This window comes from Phoxinus phoxinus, assembly GCF_949152265.1.
Source record: "Phoxinus phoxinus genome assembly, chromosome: 23".
In the NCBI taxonomy this organism is placed as follows: domain Eukaryota; kingdom Metazoa; phylum Chordata; class Actinopteri; order Cypriniformes; family Leuciscidae; genus Phoxinus; species Phoxinus phoxinus.
The window spans coordinates 7,247,364-7,271,730 of record NC_136898.1 but is presented as its reverse complement, the minus strand read 5'-3'; the positions used below and the strand labels follow the sequence as shown (position 1 = coordinate 7,271,730).

The 24,367-nt window shown below is 40.4% G+C and overlaps 1 protein-coding gene across 1 annotated transcript; it reads left to right on the top strand.

Annotated features, from left to right (window-relative positions):
* The first annotated feature begins 17,086 nt into the window (after positions 1 to 17,086).
* On the top strand, positions 17,087 to 19,813 carry LOC306991700 (collagenase 3-like). Its single transcript, XM_079599795.1, has 5 exons — positions 17,087 to 17,335; positions 17,453 to 17,700; positions 17,775 to 17,923; positions 19,187 to 19,315; positions 19,474 to 19,813. Exons 1-5 carry the CDS (start codon positions 17,237 to 17,239, stop codon positions 19,656 to 19,658), a joined length of 810 nt encoding a protein of 269 aa, XP_079455921.1. The 5' UTR covers positions 17,087 to 17,236; the 3' UTR covers positions 19,659 to 19,813.
* The last annotated feature ends 4,554 nt before the right edge of the window (positions 19,814 to 24,367 follow it).

The following is a 24,367-nucleotide window of genomic DNA, read 5'->3' as shown; positions in this document are numbered from 1 at the left end:
TCTGGCAGAGAAAGGAGGAAAGAAGTAGGAGAACTAATTAGAGAGAAGAGGGGACAGGTGTGAGAGGAATCAGCGCGATAGCTAGAATGAATGAGGAACAGCTGAAGAAGAGTGAATGAGCAAAGGGAAAAGTGTGTGCGTAAATGAGGGAGAGAAAGAGAAAGAAACCCGGATCATGACATTCCTTGCCATTGTTCAAAGTCAGCAGTCTTAGGCCCTGTCCACACGGAGACGCGTTTAGCTGTATACGGACAAAATTTGTGTCGTATTGGCGTTTCGTCCAGACGGATCCGGCGTTTTGAGAGACTGAAACCGCTATTTTTTGAAACCGGGTCCCAAAGTGGATAAATCTGAAAACGACACGCTTGCGTTTTCGTGTGTACAGCCAATCCGTATATTTTGTGAAACGATGATGTCATGTCGACTAGTCGGACACTGCTAGTCACGTAACAGCAACAACACCTGCCGACTACAAGCGTGTATAAAAATATAATATAATGCTGCAGAAGCTACTGAGCCTTTTTTATTACTTTATATATTATTTACTTAAATGTATTTTCATTGTATTTCTTTATATTTTTATTATGCTATGGTGCTGGTCTGTTGTCTGATTAAGACATTTCGTATTTTGTAGGGATGGGCATTTCAAACAAAAATAATATTCGACGATCACTGGGAATTATTTGATTATTAGGCTGTTCAAAAAACGCACATGCTCGCCGGCACAACGGCGCTCGCTCAAATTCCACTCCGACATTACATTTCTCAGTAAGCCTGTTGTAGCCATTAAAGAAAATGTATTTAGTTTCATATTTATGTTTAAATAATATGTTATTTTTTATTTCATCTATGTTGATTTATGAAAGTGAACAGCATGAGTAATCATAAGATGCGCAATATAGCGGGAGACATCATTTTGACCACATTAAGTTTTGTTTTATATAAAGCTGGTTTGTATAAAGCCTTTCTTTAAAGTGAATTTCGTTTTGTATAAATTGTATCTTAATTTTAATCAAAGTTTCATCAACCAATTGCCTGGATTTAATAAATAAGAAGCAAATATAGCTGACAATATAATCATGACATGGACGCGCCGGCGCAATATAACTTGCATTGCTCGTGAACTGGAACTCGTCTCATAAATTAACCGAAACTCAGAAATATATAGAATGCTTGAAATGTCTACTTTTAAACTGTTAAAATGTCTCCTTGCTATATTTGACTCATTCATTAGCCTACTTTTGCCGGTTCTTTGTGGCAAGCTTTATGAGTCCGATAACTAATTGAATATCGTGATTCGTGACTCATCCCTATTGTACCAGGCCATTTATGGTTGTTCATATTGTTTAATAAAGTTCTTGGTAAAAAAGAAAAGAAGAAGCTACTGTGCCTAATATTATTGTATACAGCGCGCAAGGTTTATGCGCATGCTCAAAGTCTTCTTCTCCGTTTTTATTGTATCTATATGGCAGGATTACAGCGCCACATACTGGTCTGGGATGTATACTACATCGTTTTGAGTCGGTTTCAGTGGTTTCGTGTGTACGCAGATATTTCTTGAGACGACGCCGTGTTTACGGAATTATTTTTTAGAACGAGGCAAAAAAAACATCGGATAGGGAGAGCTCTGGCTTCGTGTGGATGTGGCCTTAATCAACACCATGATTAGAAGGCGCACACGAAAAGTCGGGTCATTCTGGGGTGCGAAAGACCTATGATCGTGTTTTGCAACATTTTGCAAAAAATTGGATCCAAAAAAAGGTAACATTACATAAAATCATGTCACATTTGTCAGGTAACTAGTAAGCTGAATCATCCAATTACATCCAATTTTGGCAAATTGTGATCCCTTTGAACACATTATCGTGGATTGCGTGGGCCCTCTGTCGTGTTCAAAGTCGGGAAGCTTTGTCACAATTTGTCACTTTTCGGCATTCCTAAAATCATTTTGAGTGATCAGGGTACCTTACCTCTCATCTCTTCCAACAAGTTCTAAAACAGCTAAAAATCAAGCATAATCTTGCTAATGTGTATCATCCACAAAGCCAAGGAGCATTAGAGAGATTTCATCAAACTTTGAAGTCTCTCCTTCGTGCTTATAGGGGATTATCACGCTTCCGGGTTTCATGGGCGGGATTTTTCAACTTTGTGCATGTCCACTTCCGGCGCAGTTCAACAATGGCTGAAACGAAGGCTAGATGTCACTGCTTTGTTCCACTTTGTCAATCAAACAAACAACGCCAACCTTATTTAAGTTTCCATGGATTCCCGACTGAACTGAGTCTAAGGAAGAAGTGGATTAAAGCGGTTCGTCAGGAAGAAGGGCCAAACTTTAAAATAAAACAAGGTAGCACGTTAGCCTGGGTTTCCCCATACTGCCTTTGCGCAGCGCGATTTAATTCACGCTGAAAGGCAGTCTGGATACCATGGACCAGATTTTCGCCTCATCTAGGGAACTAATCACAGAACGGGGAGGGAGCAGCAAGACGATGACGACATCTATGCGACACAACTAAGCAGTTTGTTTATATCCATATAATACCTTCGACCCTCATGTTTATCTTGCACAAACGGCAATAGTCGCTGAACGTCATTGTTTACACAAAAATATCTTACCCATCGTCTTCTTCCTTTTTTTTTTCGCTCTACATACGTCATCTGGTATAATGGAAACGATTGGCTATGAGCTACGTACAGGCGCATTTGATAGACATTCTTAGCACCCAATAAACGGCGCCGGGCATTCGTAAACCACGCCTCAAATACGAGAAAATGCACATGTGGTTCCCAATTCTCGTTGAGACTTGGGTCTGGCGTTAGCCAGGCTAGTAGCACGTATGTTTGTATAAACAGGGGTGCACATAACTGGTACGCAGGTACGCATGCGCGACAAAAATCAGGAATGCGTAATGCCACTTGTGTTACTACGCGCCTTTGCGTACTTTAAGGGTAACTGTCGCCAAAATGCAACATAGGCAGTGTTCATTTAATTTTTTCACGTTTTAAATGACGACCACGTCAACGAATAAAAACTAGGCGGAAATTAGGGAGGGACGATTGGGGAAGAGATCCAGTCAGAACTGATTTGCGTTTGTGGTAGATGCGCACATTTGAATTGTAACGTGCTGATCTACCCGGCGCACACGAGTTGGCATGCGCTTGATGCATGTCTCAAATCGTTAAAAAACGTCTGGGATAAAGAGAAGAGCAGACATGGATAGATCTGAATAAGAGAGACGACGCGAAAGAGAGCTTTATTCGGTATGCTTTTCTGTGCGAACACACACACGCGACCCGAAGCGTGCAGTCCTGCACATAGACAGCGCGCGCCGGGCAAGGACTGAATTGAGCTCTCTTTCGCATCTGAATGGACAAATACACACAACATTATGTCTAAATGTCAGTTTTGGAGAGCATTCACGTAAACACAGTCGGTTATGTCTTTACAGAACGTACAGTGCATCAGTGCAATTGGATCTGCATTCTGCACACTCGGTCTTAAAGTGACAGTGCGTAATAAACCCTAATGCCTTCTGTACACTTAATATTGATTATAAAATAACAAATAACAAAATAAAAAGAGAAAATTCACTGCTGTTTAATATCTTTAATAAGGATTCATTATATTTAATTTATACAAATAAATATATCTGAACAATCAAATAATACTTTAAATAAATCTTTTCCAAAGGTGTTTTCTATCATTTTAGGTAGTTTTTTCCCCCCACGCTGATGTAAATTTAAGTGTTAGTTTTTTTAATTAGTTTGGTTTTAGTTAGTTATTTTATGCTATAAAAACGGGAATGTGACGTCATGATTGACAGCTGTGGCTACGCTACATATGGGGTGAGTACCAAACACCATCTCCTGGTACTCACCTGAGTAACTCACTGAAAAAGTTATGTGCACCCCTGTGTATAAATATATAATGCAGAGGGGATGCAGTATAAATAAACTTAGGGTCATCCATCATGGGTTCGCCAGAGTGATGAGTGATTCACCGGAAGTGGCAGTGCACAAAGATCACTGAATGCGGAAGTACTACGTATCAGCGTGATAATCCCCTATTGTGTACAGTTGGATAGAGATTGGGAGGAGGTTTTGCCCTGGTTACTACTGGCTGCACGTGAGGTTGTGCAAGAAACCACTGGATTTAGTCCCAACAATTTAGTTTTTGTCACAAAGTTCGTGGGCTTTTGGCTGTGTTACAAAATTCTGTCAAAATTTATGACTTGCCGAAAATGTTTATGTCGTACGTTTATGGATTTAGACAGATGTTGATTCAGGCTAGAGCATTGGCCAGAACTAAACTTGAAAAACAACAGGAAGGCATGAAACGGTTGTATGGTGGATGCATGGTGGAACACCGTATTTTTGAGCCAGGAGACAGGTTCTTTTGTCACGTCTTTTACTTTCTTCTCCTTTCGAAGCAGAATTTGAAGGCCTATATGTGGTAAAGCGTAAACTGAGTGACGATAATTATGAGATTGCTACTCCGTGTTGGAGAAAGTCAACCCAGATATATCATGTGAATTTACTGAAACCGTACTATGAGAAGTCTAGTACAGAGGTAAACCCTGTTCATTCTGCGCTCTTTGCGGTTTCAGATGTTAAAGATGGCTTATGTTCTGGGCAAAGGGAGAATGAGGATAAAGAACTAGATGATACTATTCTACGTGGATGTTTGAATAGTTCTGAATCTCTGGAGAAGTTAAATGTTATTCTTCCCATTTGTCTCCTTCGCAGATAGCTGAGTTGACTGCACTTTTGCAGAGTTTCCCTGAGTTATTTGGAGATACGCCATCTCGAACAGACTGGGCTGAGCACGATATTGATGTGGGTAATGCTTCCCCTATTAAACAGCGTTATTATCGTGTGTTACCAGAAAAACAAGAGTTGATGGAAGTAGAAATTAAATATATGCAAGAAAATGATATTGCTGTTCCTTCGTGTTCAGACTGGGCGTCTCCTTGTCTGTTAGTTGGAAAACCTGATGGGTCAGTAAGGATTTGTATAGATTTTTGAAAAATAAATGCTGTGACAAGACCTGTGTCACAGAACACATGACAACGCCTCCTCCTGGTTTTACTAGGTCCCTCTCTCCTGCATACTAGGACTTCCTTTCCCATTATCCATCGTGCTCATTATTCCCTAATCACCTCATTATGGTTTCATCAGTCTCACCTGTGCTCCTTCAGCACCCCTTTATCTGTTCTGTTCTGTTCTCATTTGTGAAGTATTGTTTTACTAAACCTCTGTCTCAGTTTGTATCTCTTGCTACTCTGTGCTTTGACTTGATCTTGTGTATTTTGAACTTGGACTCTGGACTCGTTTGTGAACCTTTGCTGCCTGCCTCTGACTATTGCGTGTTTGACTTCGATTCTGGATTGCCCTTGACATCTTTTGAGTTTCTGTCGTCTTGTTCTCAGTTTGTTATCTTCTTTAATAAATATCTGCAAATGGATCCGACCGTCTCCGCCTCTACGTCACAGAATACTTCACCACATCAGGATCCAGCAGATCTTAGTCGACTGGCCTCCGAGGTATCTAATCAAGCTAATGTACTCACTGCCCATCAGCAACAGCTGGTAAAATTAACCACTCTCACAGAGAAGCTCGCAAGAACTGTTCAATCCCTATCGCAGCCAGACGTGACTGTGGATCAACCTTCCAACTCGTAAGTAACAACTCCTTTCAACCCAAATAATCTCTCCCGGAAAAATTTGATGGCTCACCCTCTGCTTGTAAGGGAGTCCTGTTGCAGTGCAGTTTGTATTTTGACCAGCAGACACAGTCCTACTCCACTGATGGAAGCCGCGTGTCCTTCATATGTTCCCTACTCATTTTGCCAGATCAATTGCAAGGCAGCTGTCCAAGGAACTGAGCTCCACAACACTTCCCTTACGGGAGTGGATTTTCTGAAAATTCCCTCTGAGTATCATGATCTCGCTCTGGCTTTCAGCGAAACTGAGGCTTCTCAACTTCCTGCTCATCGCGCTGGTGACTGTGCTATTGAGCTTTTACCTGGGGCTGTAATCCCACACGGAAGAGTTTACCCGCTGTCACAACCCGAGACTGAGGCTATGAAGGCGTACATTGACGAACAGCTGGCAAAGGGTTCCATTACTACCTCTACATCCCCGGCCTCCGCTGAATTCTTTTTCGTCAAGAAGAAGGACGGGGGTCTTCGGCCGTGCATCGATTATTGTGGTCTTAACGAGGTAACAGTCAAGTATCGCTATCCTCTTCCACTAGTCCCAGCAGCTTTGGAGATGCTCCGCACTGCCCGCTATTTTACCAAGCTGGATCTAAGGAACGCATACAACCTGATTCGCATACGGAGTGGAGATGAATGGAAAACGGCATTTTCGAGTACATCCGGGCACTATGAATACAGGGTAATGCCTTTCGGCCTGTCCAATAGTCCTTCCGTTTTCCAGGCTTTTGTTAACGAGACTTTCCGGGACATGTTGCATCTTAAAGTTATTGACCTGTGTCACGGAACGCACGACAACGCCTCCTCCTGGTTTCACTAGGTCCCTCTCTCCTGCATACTAGGACTTCTTTTCCCATTATCCATCGTGCTCGTTATTCCCTAATCACCTCATTATGGTTTCATCAGTCTCACCTGTGCATCTTCAGCACCCCTTTATCTGGACTGTTCTGTTCTCATTTGTGAAGTATTGTTTTACCAAACCTCTGTCTCAGTTTGTATCTCTTGCTACTTTGTGCTTTGACTTGATCTCGTGTATTTTTAACTTGGACTCTGGACTCTTTGTGAACCTTTGCTGCCTGCCTCTGACTATGACGTGTTTGACTTCGATTCTGGATTGCCCTTGACATCTTTTACCCTTGAGTTTCTGTCGTCTTGTTCTCAGTTTGTTATCTTCTTTAATAAATATCTGCAAATGGATCCGACCGTCTCCGCCTCTACGTCACAACCTGATTGTTTTCCGCTCCCTCGGGTGGACAATTGTGTTGACCAGGTAGGTTCAGCTAAGTATGTGACTAAACTTGACTTGCTAAGAGGTTACTGGCAAGTGCCTTTGATTCGACGAGCCCAAGAAATCTCTTCCTTTGTCACTCCATCAGGCCTTTATTCTTACAAAGCCATGAGTTTTGGGCTGCAACATGCTCCTGCCACCTTTCAACGTCTGATGAACCGTGTGGTATCAGGCCTTGAGGGGTGGGCTGTGTATTTGGACGATCTTCTTGTGTTCAGTGACAGTTGGGACTTGCATTTAAAACATCTGCATGCAGTTTTGAGGCGTCTGTCGGAAGCCAGCTTGACTGTGAACTTGCTTTTGAAAATGTTAAGTCTCGATTGTGTTCATTTGTTCGTTCGAGACAATTCTCTTTGCTGGTTGATGCGAGTCAGGATGGAGCTGAAGCTGTCCTCCAACAGGATGATGAGCAGGGGGTGGTTCGACCTGTCAGTTTCTTTTCACTTAAGTTTAATTCCTACCAACTGAATTATTCTGCAGTGGAAAAAGAGGCTTTGGCTTTGATTTTGGCGTTACAGCATTTTGACATCTATGTTGGCTCAAGTCAACCTGTTTTCATTTATACTGACCATAACCCCCTGAGGTTTTTGAATTCTCTTCACTGCCCGAACCAAAGGCTTATACGTTGGTCCTTGTTTCTCCAGGCCAAGTAATAAATAAATTTCTTTAAAAATGTGGCTTTTCTCGTGTGTCCCAATTTTGCTGCGTCCCTTTTGAGCCACGGGGCGTAACACCTCCATATATACAGCTTGGTAGAGCGTGGAAGGGGTTCTTCCTCATACAATATCTTGAGTAGTTATCAGATCCCTCGGTCCCTGAGCTCTGTGTTGATCTGTACTCTAGCATGTGTCAGGCCTCCTCTCCTTCGAGAGTCATCCTGCTGAGGTTTCCATGCAAACAGCGTTGCAGGTAGTAGTACAGAAAAAGGGCCCTCTCGATAACGTAGAGTTGTTTTTAGCCTTTCTTTGTCTAAGCTCTGCACTATGAACTTTTCACATTTTGAGTATAAGTTCTGGAGACCACATTCGTGTAAGTGTGCAGGCCTCCTCTGCTCTTGAGTCATCCTGCTGAGGCCTCCGCTTCCCATAACACTCCTAAACAGGTTGTTGGCTTCAGCATTAAGTGTTATAGCCCTGGTATGGGGGGTTGACTCTGGTCCCCCCCGAAAGTAGCAGGCTAGGGCCCATAGGCTCTGGGCCGTACTCCCTTAAAGGAACCCCGCTCTGAAAGTCAGGCTGTGGTATCTATGCCCTTTGAGCTCGCTCTGGGTCAAGTCTTTCGTGTGATTCACGGACTTACCCCCTCGCTTAGCATGGAGCTCGGCCAATAGCCGTAGGGAGTAGTGCTACTGATAGCCTGACGTGTAAGCAGTAAGGGGCTTTAACTTTGAGTTAATGTTTTTGTGCTTGTAACAGCAATAGTTGCTAAAGCATCCCCTCAACATGGCAGCGTGGGTAGCTCGTTCCCCTAGTGCTTAACGCAGTGTGAGTTCCCTTCGAAAGGTTACGTCTCAGGTTACGACTGTAACCTATGTTCCTAGATAACGTAACGAGACACTGCATCTCATCGCCATGCCTCCAGCCTGCGTGTACAGTCCCTTCAGACGAAGAAGTGGATGACATGTTCTCTAGGTGCCCTTTTATACTTCCTGGTTGCGCTAGCTAGAGGATGACGTCAGGGCTGACGCCGGCCAATACGATTTTCGTGATTATACAGTGTTTTAACGATTTCTTGCTGCTGTCATTCTGATAAAGGAACAAAGGTTGCATTATTTTAGTGCGATGAGAATATATATTAACTGCATGTTTCAGTTCTGCATTTGAGTTTATTGCGAATGCTTTAAAGGACAATTTTGGTGAAAAATTAATCTAGGGGTAATTAACACATGGTTACCGAGTCGATCGTTCTCTAGGATGCGTTTTCATGATAATCGAATGTAAAGAGTTTTATCTCTAAAAATTTATTAGCTTATAACACTAGTATATGGGGCATAGAATAGGTAAAAGTAAATCGCTAATTAATACCACTAACAAGGCATAATTAGGGTCCCTACATGCAAACCGAAGCATTGAGAACTTTGTAAGTGTACAGACAGTTTAATAAGAAGATTAATAGGAATTACGTTTGTGAAATCTAACGTAGCAAGGCGTTCTACATAAAGTAGACTAATGATGCACTTTAGGATTTGGCCTTGTTGGTGCATTAATAAATTGTGCAAGGTTTAGAGTTGAGTTGAACTTTATTGTACATTCTGTTTGGGAGAAAAATTATTTTATGCACGTTTCTTCTTGCCAAAGGAATTTTGAGTCTACGCTCAAATAGCAATTCAAAAGTTGAATGAAGGGGGTGAGTATGATCTTTAAAAATCGCAATTGCCGTTTTTTTTTTTTTTCATAAAACAATCAAACAATGTCCAGTAATCTTATTAATCTTAGCTTGATTAATTATTTGTGAGAGTTTGTTATTTTGTTTTAATGTTAGATTGCCGTACCAGGAAACAATATTAAATGTGAGAATACTCTCAATCATTGATCGATATAGCATAGTAAGAGTGTGTGTGCTAATGTTAAAACTTCTCAGTTTCCTAAGAAGACCCAAACGTTGTCTTGCCTTTTTATGGATGTACTCTACGTTACTTTCAAAATTACGTTTCTCATCAATAATTGTTCCCAAGTATTCAAAATTCGAGACCTGCTCTACAGTTTTTCCTTTTATGACAACTGGTTTATATACAGAGGCGGTACCTAATATTCTCGATTGATTCCTCAGACATAGCTCTTTTGTCTTTTCAATATTAAGATGTTAGAAACTACTCTCAAACCAACAAATGATACTGTCAATATACTCAAAGTATGAGGAGCAATTAATTTCTTTCTGACAGAAGACCAATGCCATATCATCGGCAAAGCGGAAGGTTATCATCATCACACTGCAATTCATTGATGAATGCAGAAAACAGTATTGGAGACAGTACACATCCCTGCGGTACCCCAGTATCCAAAGCCAAGCAATCTGACATGACATTATTATTAATACAGACTCGCTGAGGTCGGCCTTTTAAAAACTCCTTAATCCATAAAATCATCCAACAACTAACACCTAAATCATAGAGGCGCTTTAAAAGAAGATAAGGTTGGACTGTATTAAAAGCAGACGAGAAATCCATGAAGAGTATTTGAACATAGGAATTTGAATTATCTAGATGATGTTGAACCTTGCTTAAAAGAGTAAGAGAGGCATCCACAGTGCTCCTATTGGCCTGAAAGGCAAATTGCAGGGGGTCAGTGGATGTCTCAATTTGAGATAATAATTCCGTACACACTATGCGTTCCATACATTTGCAAATGCAATTGGGCGAAAGTCATTGAACGATTTTGGATGGGGTATTTTGGGCACCAAGATGACAATGGATCTTCCAGGATGGTAAAAAAACATTGTCCAGAAAAATTTTAAACAACCTTGTACACACATATCCAAGTTGTGCTGCACATTCTTTCAAGACTTTCCCCTTCAGGCCATCTGGGCCAGGTGCCTTGTGCAGTTTGATTTTATGAAGCACTGTGACAACCTCTCTCTCCTGTATGGTCATATTGAGTCATAGTTACTTCATTACTAACAGTCAAATCATTTAAATTATTATCAAATCTTGAATAGAAAATATTAGGATTATTTGCTAAACAATGAGAGTCTTCATATTGCTGAACTCTTTTCTTTTGTCTACCCATCATTGTATTTAAACCCTTCCATGCCTCTCTAACATTCCCTGTTTTTAATTTCTCTTTAACATTCTCTTTATATTCATTCTGTGCATCTTTTATCTTACGTTTTACTGCTTTATTTAACTCTTTTACTTTCTGCTGATCATTCTACAAGAAAGCAATTTTCTTCATATTTAAAAAATATTTCAAATCCTTGTTAATCCATGGCTTAGGCTATTATTTGGGTAGACTCTGATATTCTTTGTTTGAACAACAGAATTTACACAGAAATTGACATAGCAGGTTATTGTATCATTCAACAATTCATAATTACTACAACAGTCATCACCATTAAAAAATAAGTCCCATTCAGTAGACTCAAAACAGCCTCTTATCTCTTCTGTTGAGTCCCTGGACCACGTTTGGACCTGCTGAACGGCAGGCTTAATCCTCTTTAATAGCTGCCTATATGTTGGTAACGTTGGTAAAGATGAATAATATTGTGATCCGAGCTTCCCAGAGGTGGATGTAACCTGCACCTTCCACGTTACCAAAGCATTTATCCAGTCTTAACCAGTCTTGTCGGACAGGTTACATATTGCTCAAGATTTTGCAACAGATACATTGCATTTATTAAAATCTCCAAGCAAAAAGAGTCATCGGCAGAATTGTACAGCGCTCTGTTGTAACCAGCCGCTATGCATTCGGCAGCAAGTGCAAAATTTGGTCCAGGCACATAAACTAACTGTTATTTGTCCAAATTCACGAGGTAAATAACGTGGCCTAAATGAGACAGTCAATAGTTCATAGTGAGCTGAGCAATGTGTTTCACGTACCGTAATATTCTTCGCCCACCTGCTAACGAACATGCACAGTCCTCCTCCGATGGTTTTGGTTGACTTGGCACTGTCACGGCCCAGGCGGGTTAATGAGTATCCGTCCAAGTTTATGTTAAAATATTATTATTAAAATATATACTTTTAATGAGACAAGAATATAAATATGGTTGAAACATTTATTTGGTTGTCTGTAAATTTATTTAGCCTACCATATATGGTAAAACAAAACAAAAAAAGCTAAAACATGTAGCCTACTTTTACTTTTGAATATTATAAAAAAAAAAATTCTATATTATTATATTATATTGTTAATTTATATATTATATATATATTAAAGTTTACAATCGCTGTTCCTTTTTCCTGTAAAAGTTCCTCAGGGAACATTTGTGTGTGTGTTTCCCATTTGAATAGTCGACGAATGAGGCGGCCGCTGCTTGCGCTGGGACTAAGCCTATAGAGCTGGTAAGTCCCGCCCCCTCCGTAAAACCCCGCTGGACCTCAAAGTTGAAAAACCGTCAATGCAAGTGAATGGGAGAAAATAATTATTTTCTGGTCCCGTTCGAATTGTGCCATGAATGTGAACATATGTTGTCTGTGAATTTTTTATATAATCTTTCGTGTGAAGAATGCTACAATTTAGCGGGTAGAAGTTTGATACGGGTAGACTTTGTGTGAGAGCACTTTGTGGACTACAACTCTTCGCTGCTTTCGACGCGTTTGAAACGTCAACACCACTAGCTCACGGCTCTAGCTCATGGATCCCGCTAGACATGGCTGTGTCTTTGGTGCACTTCACCACCTTCTTTCAGGGAGAGGACAAAATCGTTGAGGTTGGCGAAAACCACGGGTAAGTCAACTTTATGGGGTGACGTCACATAGGCGACATGTAGTCTTTCTCGTTATGTCTTTTCCACAACTGCTAGCCGACGAATCATACCATATACTGTCAAACTTGTAACATGAAAGATTATATAAAAAATTCACAGACAACATATGTTCACATTCATGGCACAATTCAAACGGGACCAGAAAATAATTATTTTCTCCCATTCACTTGCATTGACGGTTTTTCAACTTTGAGGTCCAGCGGGGTTTTACGGAAGGGGCGGGACTTACCAGCTCTATAGGCTTTAGCTTCAATTTTGATGAAATGATTCTCTAATCGGTTGCATATTATGTCGTGGATATATCCCTCAAATGCATACTGCAGTCCCTTTTGTCTTGCTCTCTCAGATATGTCAACGCATTCTCATCCTTGGGCGTCATACTGGCACCCTTTAGCGTCAATATGACACGCACAGAGCTTTGTTCGGTTATGGTTGGGTTTAGGTCTGGGGTAGGGTTAGGGTTAGACCGCTAGGAGGCGCCTTCTGGCCCATATCTATCTGCGTCTCATATTGACGCTAAAGGGTGCCATGTGCGTTGGATGTAGACGATTTGTCAAAGCGTCAGTATATGACGCCTTGGGATGAGATTACCAATTATCTCCTTGGGAATGTCTGACAACGGTGCATACACACTGTAAAAGACGTGCCAGGCGTGAAAGCTTGCCAGGCGTAGCAACAGTAACTAAGGAGGGCGGGGATAATAAATTAATAAATTAATTTGGATAATAAAATGTCCTCAGAACTGTGCACTGTTTGTTTATTGGCAGGTTATGGAGTCAGTCGTGTCGCAGCATCTTTCGGCTCTCCCTAGGGGGAAATCCCCCCGGGATTTTTTTTGAAAAATAAACCATTAGATGGGACTTTCTGGAGAGTTTTGTGAAAAGAAATGGAGAAAATGAGTCTTACATGATATGTGAAAAAACTGCAAGGTTAAGATACTTTGCATTGTTGTAGTATCAGGTATTAGGACATTTAGCATTTACATTACTGTTAATCAGTCATCACTTGATTACACGTTTTTCTACTTCACATTAAAGATGTGATTGGGCCAGCCCAGTGTCAATCAAGAAAATAAACAATGGGCCGCTAATCTATGTGTTTCATGCGGTGTCAGAAAAAACTTTTTTTTTACCAATGCAGTGCAGCACTAGCAACCAGCGCTGCCGATTAAGCAAAACAAAACAAAACGAATGGGCCGCCGATGTACGAGTTTTATGGGCCGTTAAGAAAGAAAAAATGTAAGATGTATCGTTAAGATGTATCAGCCCAAAAAGCACGTCGGCCCACCGCCGGTAATCTACCGGTAGTCCCGATGGCATATGCCTGGACGTCACACTTTAAATCCTGTTGCCTTTCACCATCCACGTATTTAGCTGCTGTCGCATCAATTTACATGCCATATAATTTCCCCTCTTTCTTTTTCTATTTTAGCCCCCGACAGCTTTTTTGCTTAAAGGAGAACTCCGGTCAATTTTAACATTGAGCTCAATTTTTAGTAAATTTGGAGTGCTGTCAATACAGAGAACAACGACAAAAATCGGTGTTGCCTACACCGTGTTATCCTCTTTTTAAAATTTGCACCCTATTGACTTGAATGGGGTCTAATTTTAAACCTGCTTTTATTTCTCTTATCATCCTTGATGTGTCATACAAGTGCCCAGTCATGTTGAGTGATTCCTTCAGAGTGAACACGAGTGAATCTGACTGCAGTAGATGTGAAAGATATGAATAAAAATGATGTTATATCAGCCAGCGCACATACCTGTATTTAGTTCCTGTTTTCGGTCGAAGTCCAAAGTAGTCGATTGTCGAGTTCACGTGCGTGATCATAGGTAACTAAACTCGACAATCGACTACTTTGGACTTCAACTGAAAACGATCCACTTCGATCCACTTCGGCTAGTGGATCTGACTTCCCCTGTGTGTGTATCGTGCAGGGGGGCAGTGTTCCGAAAGACATTGAAGCCTCCCCGGGCGCCGCCATTGGCTAGCGGACCCCCACCTGCTGTTAGCATTCCATTGAATCCCATTCATTTTGGCGTCACTTTGACAGCGAGTAACTTTACATCTGAGGCGTTTAAAGACTCCATTTGTCCATTGTTTATTTCTAAAGAAACACGAAAATGTATAAAATGCTCCATTACCTTATATCTTACGTTATGGCCCCGTAGAAGCAGTTTTTGTAAAAATAGGCTAACGATTGCGTCATAACCACGCGACTCTGTCGCACAAGTCGAGAAATTACCGTATGGACAGGCAGAGAAGCTCGCAAGCAATCGGGAGGACGTGGAGGCATAAAGTCAAGGGAGAAGCCCATAGAGAGTGATAAAGTTGCTCCCGCTGCTAGCTCATGGACAGCTAATGCTCACGCTCTCCGTCTCTGCGAGATTCGGAAGGGAATGATTCAGATTTCCCTCGGCACAGCTACTAGAAGACTGTCAGACAGGTTGCTCACGTCACATCTACGTCGTCAAGCTCAGTTTGAGCCTGCGCAGTTCGCCTGGCGATCAGGAAGTGAGTGCTTCTAATTGACTTCACTTCTCTCCGTTGAAACCTATGGGGTCGCTGTGTCCAGTTTATATACTGTCTATGGTATCGTGACACTCAGGCACGAAAACTAGCGCTGATACGGTATATTGGACAACAGGTCTGTTGATTACTCTTGAATTAGGCTACCTGAATGTTTAAATGTTTCATTTTTACTTCTAAATTTTTTGTTAAATGAGTTTAAATGTAGGCAATATTGTATGTTAAAACAGTGTAAAATATGCTGTATTGCTGCCAATAAAGGCCAATGTCATTTAGGCTATACTGGTGGTTGTATGGAATACTATTTTACAAAGGTTTAGAGGAAATAAAAAAGTTAATATTACTCATAAATAAAAACAGTTAATATTATATTACTCATAAATATTGGCTTTTAAATGTTAAATTATTTCTACTTAATTTTATTTGTTAATGTAACAGTTACCAGATGCAGTTACTCAGATTTACTTATTATTTTTTTATTTACTTATTTACTCAATTCAGTATATTTAATTGATTTCACAGCTTTAAAATTTACTAAAAAAAAATTAGTGTAAAAAATGTTTCACCAAAAAAATGAGTAAATCATGGTTAAACTTTTTAGAGTACGAGTTACTCAGTCACAGAAGTTTGTGGCTGATTATTAGACCCGTTGCTCAACACCTCACAGTTTTTAAGAGTAGCCTATATAAGCCTCCATCAGACGCTTCCAATCAGAAGAGAAGCTCAAAAATGTCTATTTAAAATGTTTATACAACACTGTCCCTTATATATTCATTTTTTTTAATTAAAATCTTGTCATGTTATTTGTTAACATGTTTGAAGCAGGAAGCATTATACACACCTAAAAATAAAAAAATGCCTGTGTTTGAGATGAGAACAGATGGCATATCAACTGTTTTCAAGGGCGATGCCAATGTAACATTAATTTAATGAGAGTTTATATTGTTTCCTCCAACATTCTTCCTCAATGTCACTCAAATCCAGAATCTCCACATTGGTGTCCTACTGACTCATGTGAGCCTCCACCTTCCATGTTCTTTTCCACCACCCATAATTGTATAAGTAGCCCATGTCTATCCAATACATTTTTATTCTCCTGCCAGGCTGTTTTTGTAAATAAGAATTTTGCAAGTCCACCCAAAAATGAACCCTCAAGTTGTTCTAAACCTGTATAAATGTATTTCTTCTGCTGAACACAAAATACGATATTGTGAAGAATGTCTGTAACCAAACATTGGCCCCATTGACTTACGGTATTTTCCCCCATATACTATGGAATTCAATGCGGCCCATCATCAACTGTTTGGTTACCCATAAGGGTTAAATAATGAAAAAAAGAGTCTTCACATGCTCCCACCTTAGACCCATTGTGTATAAAATGTAAAAGTGATACAGACCTGTTAAAGGGATTGTTCAGCCAAAAATGAAAACTGTGCCATATATGAAAAGAAATACTATGGCAGTAAATTACTACTGTTAACTGTTTGGTTGCCAGCACTCTTGAAAATATCTTCTTTTGTGCTCAACATATGAAAGAAATTCATACGAGTTTGGAACAGCTTGAGGGTGAGTAAATAATGAGAGAATTTTTCTTTTTGGCTAAACTATACCTGTCAGAGAAAGTGTTAAGTTAACTTCTGGCGTCCCGCTTGTTTAGTGATTGGCATACATTTAAGTCTGTTCCCAACACAGAACTTTCATAAGTCTTCATAAGAATTGAAATATTCTGCATGAGTCATATGGACCACTTTCATTATAGTATTATGGTGCTTATGCCACGGTCATTATTTGTGTGTTCATAATAAAATATTACTCATTCGTCTGACAATAAAGAGTGACAATGATTGCCATTACCTGCAGATCTTTCTCAACACCCCAAGCATAGCTCTCTCTTGATTTCTTGATATTATTTAGTTATTTTAAGTTGAATAGCTAGTAAAGCTTATAAAGCATTAACATAAATGTAACCAAATATTATAACTATGTTGCTTTTGTTTTTGTTTATAATACACAGAAACGCGTAGAAATGTTGCAGTTATATAAAGCCATGAGGAAAAGAAATAATACAAATATCTGGGCGAGGAGGAAAAGGCTGTGTCAGGAAAGTTGAAAATCCTGTTATTATTGTCAGTCTGTCAGTTTGATGGGTTACTCACAGAAGTTTGTGGCTGATAATTTGACCCGTTGCTCAACACCTCACAGTTTTAAGAGTATATAAGCCTCCATCAGACGCTTCCAATCAGAAGAGAAGCTCAAGATCGTAAGAAGCAACTCACAACATGAGGATTCACCGCCAGCTGGGTTTTCTTGCAAGCCTGGTGCTTGTTATTCACGCAGGACCGATTCCAAAGCCCGTTGATGATTATGAAATTGCAAAGGTTTGGGGTTTATATGTGTGTTTATATATATATATATATATATATATATATATATATATGTTTTGTCTTTGATCATAGGCCTAATTCTCCCAATGATTCTGTTTTTGTATTCTTTAGAATTACCTGAAGAGCTTCTACGAACTGGAATATATGCGTCCTAGTTCTACAGGCAGAGAGCCGGATCCACTGCCTGAGAAATTGAAAGAGATGCAGAAGTTTTTTAGGCTTAAGGTCACTGGAAAGCTGGACAAAGCAACACTGGCGGTGATGAAGAAGCCCCGCTGTGGAGTTTCAGATGTTGCTGTGTACTCCTACTCCACGTTTGGAGGCAGACCCATGTGGCTGACCAACAAGCTCACATACAGGTGTGTATAATATCAGTTCTCTTGGTGTCACAGAAGAAAGAGAAGCAGAAACCGACTGTGGTCCTTTTCCTCAGGATTGAGAACTACACCCCTGACATGTCAGTAGCAGAGGTGGATGATTCCATCAGAAGAGCCCTGAAAGTGTGGGCAGACGTCACTCCTCTGACATTCACCCGTATCTACAGAGGCACAGCTGACATCATGATCTCCTTTGGAACAAGAAGTATGTTTCCTCTGTCCATTTATGCATGTTTATATTTTGTTTATTAACCGTGCTTCCCATGTTGATGAATTCTTTTAAACTTGGTGATATTTTATGAATAACTTGAGGATTCTAACTTACTGTTGGAATAATAATATATGAAATGTTGTTAATTAAAAATGAACATTATATGAACAATGCTCAATAAAATAATTATGGCAGCAAGTTGTCATGAACTGCTCCGAGACTTTAGGTTGAAGATCCAAATGCAGCTTTATTGAGGGTAATCCATAAAACACGCATAAGGTCAAAACCGCAGGCAAACAGGGAAATCCAGGGAAACAAGACAGGGAACCAGGAGAACACGCAGAAATGCAGTGTGACACTAAACAAGACTTCTCTAAGCTTGAAATACACAGAGTATATATAGGCTGGGCTTAACAAGATAATGAGCAACAGCTAAAAACAATCAGGCATGATGAGTCCGGACAAAGGGTTCTGGGAAAAGTAGTCCAAGGTAAGATAAAAAGACCGAAGGAGTGCCCTCTGGTGGAAATCAAGGGCACTCCAGCTGGTGCACTGTAAAAAATGATTGTTGGATTAACTTAAAGTTACCTGGTCGCATTACATTTTTTAGTTAATTGAAATACATTATTAATACAATGTAGGAGATTGGTTTATTCAACAGAAACACAACATATTATGTTATCTGAACCACGTACATTATCTTATCTAATTTATATTACTTATTAATAATTATTAATAGGTTGATTTGACAAAAGAAAAAAAGTTGTGAGAACAAAAATATTTTTTAAAGTGTAGGGCTGTAGCTCAGTTCAATTCACTGGGTTTCAATTAAGTTAAATTCGATTCTATGCACAATTCAGTTAATAGAATTATTTACTTATTTGCCATAATGTAAACTAGACAAACTATTTTGGACTGTTTATTGCAACAAAAGTAACAATATCAAAACTAATATAACCTGATTGCCTTTTATTTTACATGAAGGCCATGTATGCAAATATAGGAAACCAAAATCTTTGTGCTCACCATTGATACTAACAAAATATCTTCCATTTAATTAAGGTAATGATCTTATGGAACAAAAAAACGTGATTGATTATTGGCCACCGTAAACGATTCAAGATTTAAAAGTCATAAGAAAATGAATGAATCGTTAATTGCAAACAAAATGTCTTTCAAAATAAAGCCCAGGTTCCTTTGATTTCTAAAATCTAATTATATTAAAAATTACATTTAAAGCCAATCTCTTTCCTACAGATCATGGTGATGGTTTGCCATTTGATGGACCACATGGCACTTTGGCTCATGCTTACGCTCCCACATCTGGAAATGGTGGAGATGCACATTTCGATGATGATGAGGTTTTCACTTTCCGCTCACCACGTGGTAAATGTAATTTATTTTATTTTTTTAGTTTTGTGCATTTAGTTTTGCTATATGTAGTTTTCAGAGATTCATCTTAGTCACCACTTTGATTTCAAGTAAAAATCTAAACTGGCAATGAAGTGTTTTCATTTAATCTGTTCTACTTCATTTCTCTGCAGGTTATGTCCTGTTCTTGGTGGCTGCCCATGAGTTTGGTCACTCTTTGGGTCTTTCTCATTCCGACGTTCCTGCCGCTCTGATGTTTCCCACATACAGCTTCATAGATCCGGGTAGTTTCTCTCTGCACTCTGATGACATCAGAAGGATTCAGTCGCTCTATGGTAATGTGGCCATAGGAAAATGACACCGGACCAACAAATAAAAGTGGGGTTCTTATTTTATTCCTTATAAATTTGTTAGGAGTTTCTGTTTCTTTTCTGGCAGTTACAGGCAGACAACTCACAATAAAACAAAATACAGTGCCAGTGTATTCTCAAATCACACAGCAAGTTGTTCCCCAAAATAAAGGAAAATATAAAAAGAAAATACAATGTGTCATCTCTTTTTGTATGCAATAATCAAAACAATGCAAATACTGATACACCAATGACAATAATACGGTAGTGGTACTTTCTATAAAGAAAACACATAACATCTTACAACTTCATAACAATTAAGCTGAAATAACACTCACAAAATATACCTGAAATTACATAGTATGTATTACTCACTTTTCCCTCGTGTTTCTCGCGTTACACACTATGAAATCTCTTCGTCAATGCAAACAGGCCTCATTTGTACACGCGGTGCGTTAGCTCAGCCACACTCACACATTCACGCAATCCTGCGTACACAACTCCCTATGGATACAAATCAACATTCGAGGCAATCTTCCAGAAAACAGCAAATATACACTATCAACTCAGCGTTATACATAGATTGTACCTGAATGACGACAAATTAGACTCAAACAGCGAACAGCAGTCACAGACACATATGCAGCACAACCATAGACAGTATATAAACTGGACACAGCGACCCCATAGGTTTCAACGGAGAGAAGTGAAGTCAATTAGAAGCACTCACTTCCTGATCGCCAGGCGAACTGCGCAGGCTCAAACTGAGCTTGACGACGTAGATGTGACGTGAGCAACCTGTAGGTCTTCTAGTAGCTGTGCCGAGAGAAATCTGAATCATTCCCTTCCGAATCTCGCAGAGACGGAGAGCGTGAGCATTAGCTGTCCATGAGCTAGCAGCAAGAGCAACTTTATCACTCTCTATGGGCTTCTCCCTTGACTTTATGCCTCCACGTCCTCCCGATTGCTTGCGAGCTTCTCTGCCTGTCCATACGGTAATTTCTCGACTTGTGCGACAGAGTCGCGCGGTTATGACGCAATCGTTAGCCTATTTTTTACAAAAACTGCTTCTACGGGGCCATAACGTAAGATACAAGGTAATTGAGCCTTTTATACATTTTCGTGTTTATTTCGAAATAAACAATGGACAAACGGTGTCTTTAAACGCCTCAGATGTAAAGTTATTCGCTGTCAAAGTGACGCCAAAATGAATGGGAGTCAATGGAATGCTAACAGCAGGTGGGGGGGTCCGCTAGCCAATGGCGGCGCCCGGGGAAGCTTCAGTGTCTTCCGAAACACTGCCCCCCTGAGCACAACTCAATGACTTCCTCATCGCGCGTTCACGCTCATTTGTTCGTGCGCAATGACGTCACCCGATGCCTCTTAAACTTTAACAAGTGGGTCGCTGATAATTCTATAGGGGTCGCAAGACATGTGTTGTTCACTAATAAAATAATCCGTTAGTAAACGCATAGGTAAAAAAATAAATAAAATAAAAATAGGCGCATAGGCGGCTCAATCGGACTAAAAAGTCTTAATGTACACAGCTACTGTAATCATATAAACGCGCACAGATTGAAACAAAAGTTGTGCATGTAAACATAGCCAGTCTTCCAACAAATCTGATTTTCGAATGTTGTACTTCATTATTGCCGTGCATCTAATGCTGTATTTCAACGATCCTATCAAAATAATTTATTATTGCCGCGAAAGGCTCTTATATTATTATATTATTGGACAAGGTCCTACTCTATTTACATAATGTTACACACACTAGCCCTATCTGCTATGCCAGACTTTATTATTAAATTATACGCAGCCACGGCCTGTTAGCTTGACAAAATGCATCCAATTTTTAAAAGAAAAAAAGCAGAAGATTTGGAAACTCCTTCCACTTCAAAGACAGCAAAATGTAAACGCAAGTACAACCCGGACTATATTAGATATGGATGTACTTCGTTGGATGAAAAACCACAGTGTGTCCAGTGTGGTGAGGTCTTGGCAAATAAGTCCATGAAGCCATCCAAACTTGAACGTCACCTACAGACTAAACATACAACATGTGTGGGTAAACCTGTGGATTACTTTGTACGAAAGCGAGACCTACTTAAAAGACAGCAAAGTAGTATTGTGTCGCTCACAATAGCTTCAAAAAGCACCCTGCAAGTTATCTGGCAGCTGGCCATATCGCCCGTGCTAAGAAATCTTTTAACATTGGTGAAGAGCTAGTTATCCCATGTGCAGTTGACATGTGCCGCGAGGTACTAGGGGAAAGTGCTGCTAGCAAAATAAAAGAAATCCCACTCTCCAACGACACTGTCTCCAGACGGATTATAGACATGAGCGATGATATTGAAACACAACTTTTAGATCGAGTGCGTGCAAGCCCCTTGTTTGCCATTCAAATAGACGAATCAACAGATATTTCAAAGATGGCATTATTGCTTGCATTTGTACGCTACAACTGGGAAGGTGCTACACATGAGGATCTACTGATGTGTAATGAGCTCTCGACACGGACGACAGCAGATGAGTGTTTCAATTGCCTTGATGGCTATTTCACAAAGAATGGCCTGGATTGGAATAAGTGCGTAGGCATTTGCACGGATGGTGCGGCCGCAATGACTGGCAAACATAGTGGTGTTGTGAGAAAAATTTTGGACAGAGCACCCGAGGCGACTTGGGTTCACTGCTTTTTACACCGTGAAAGCCTTGCAGCCAAAGAAATGTCAGTGCCCTTAAATGAGGTGATGGATATTGCTGTCAAAACAATTAATTTTGTGAAGAACAGTGCTCTCAGTTCTCGCTTGTTTTCACTTTTGTGCGACCAGATGGAATCAGACCACCGCCAGTTGTTATATCATAGTGAAATTAGGTGGCTTTCGCGAGGAAAAGCTCTTAATCGTCTTTTCGAAATGCGCAAGCAGGTGCACACATCGCTTGTGTGGGCAGTCAACCTACAGACTCCCAGAACCTTCTGCCCCGTTTCCTTATAAACCCAAAAACCCACCAAATGGTGGTGTCTGTCATTATAATTAGATTTTAGACCCTTATTGAGGGGTTCACCAATGTGAGATCAGAATTTGCAACCAAATGGCTTCTTGGTACCTGTGGCAGAGAATACTTATTTACATGCAGGAGGTGTTTTGAATGGAGGATCAGGGGGGAGGGCACACCTTTAAAGTCCCACTCCGATCATATTTTGAGCTATTTTTAAACATTCCCAGTGGTCTTTAAATTATGATTATGCCATTTTTAGCCAAAATCTCAAAACCTGTGCCGTTTTCTGGGACTTCGCTTCAGCAGAGCGGCAGTAGCTCATTAGCAATTCGCCTCTGCGTTGTGGGCGGAGCCGTTGGCACGGAGAAGCATTACAGTATTATATATACACGTTAATTATTATTATCCGAAGTTAATCAAAGTTATCACCGATCATTATTTCACTCCGAGACGTCGCGGTAAAAAACAGCTCGACTTCGTCTCAATATTTCATCCCTCCCACAGTGATCAATCAGGACATATTTAGTATCAGTGGATTGCTCGGAATTTCGGGATTATTATGATGCTAATGTCACCGCTATATCTGAAAAACTGACTGACTCTCTCACGAGTGATGGGCTTGACACACGAGAGGACAAACGACTGCGACAGGCGAAACTCGTTGCCACCCGGCGTGTGCAAGTCTAACTTACTTGGACGAGCGCGGAATTTCACATGCACGAATGTCGCCTGTTGCTTGGCTGGAGGAGGCTGGCTGCCCTCTCTCTTTATGTAATGATGTAATTACTGACGGTATCAGTCTGTGCTCTCCAAACTTTAGTTTTGACGATTGATAGACGGTGAAAAGTGACTTATTTGTTACAGTATGTGTTCCAATTTGAGTATGAGCTCGTGGCCCCGCCCAGTGGAGTTACTACGTCATAACTCCAGTCTATTTTAAACGGCATTTTAGCGTCTGCTACTGATTCACAGACATTTGAATGTAGAAATACTCAGAAATACAACTTTGAGCTTATTTTTCTCAAGATATGTCCTCTAACATCAGAAAAATGCCACAAGAACATGTTAACACCTAGAAAAACATGATTTTCATCGGAGTGGGTCTTTAAGGAGTACACCACATTTCTCATATTTTAGAACTTCTTTTAGCTTTTCATTATGACTGGGAGAGTGAGACCATTTTACCAGGCGCACTGAGACACTTTAAATGAGACCAAACATATATAGTTGCATATGCGAGATTCAGTTCAAGTGTTAAAGGAACACTCCGACTTTTTGGGACTTTAGCCTATTCACCTTATCCCCCAGAGTTAGATAAGTCCATACATACCTTTTTCATCTCCGTGCGTGCTGTCTGTTTGACGCACCCCCCGCTAGCCTAGCTTAGCACAAAGACTGGATGTAAATGGTTGCAGCTAGCACACTAATCCAAATAAGTGACAAAATAATGCAAACATTTTCCTATTTACATGTTGTGATTTGTATAGTCACAGAGTGTACAAAAAAACAAAGTCACATGAGACACAGACATATTTTAACCGTATAAATACTGGGAACTATATTATCTGAAGGCGAAGCACTGCTACTTGGGCGGATTGATAACCACAGAGAGCCTTTTGCTTCATCGAGGGGGCGCTCAGACGAACTGGCACCAGCCTTACAGGCCCAAACAGAGACAGAACCCTCATCCAACCTGATCCAAAATGACCAATACCAA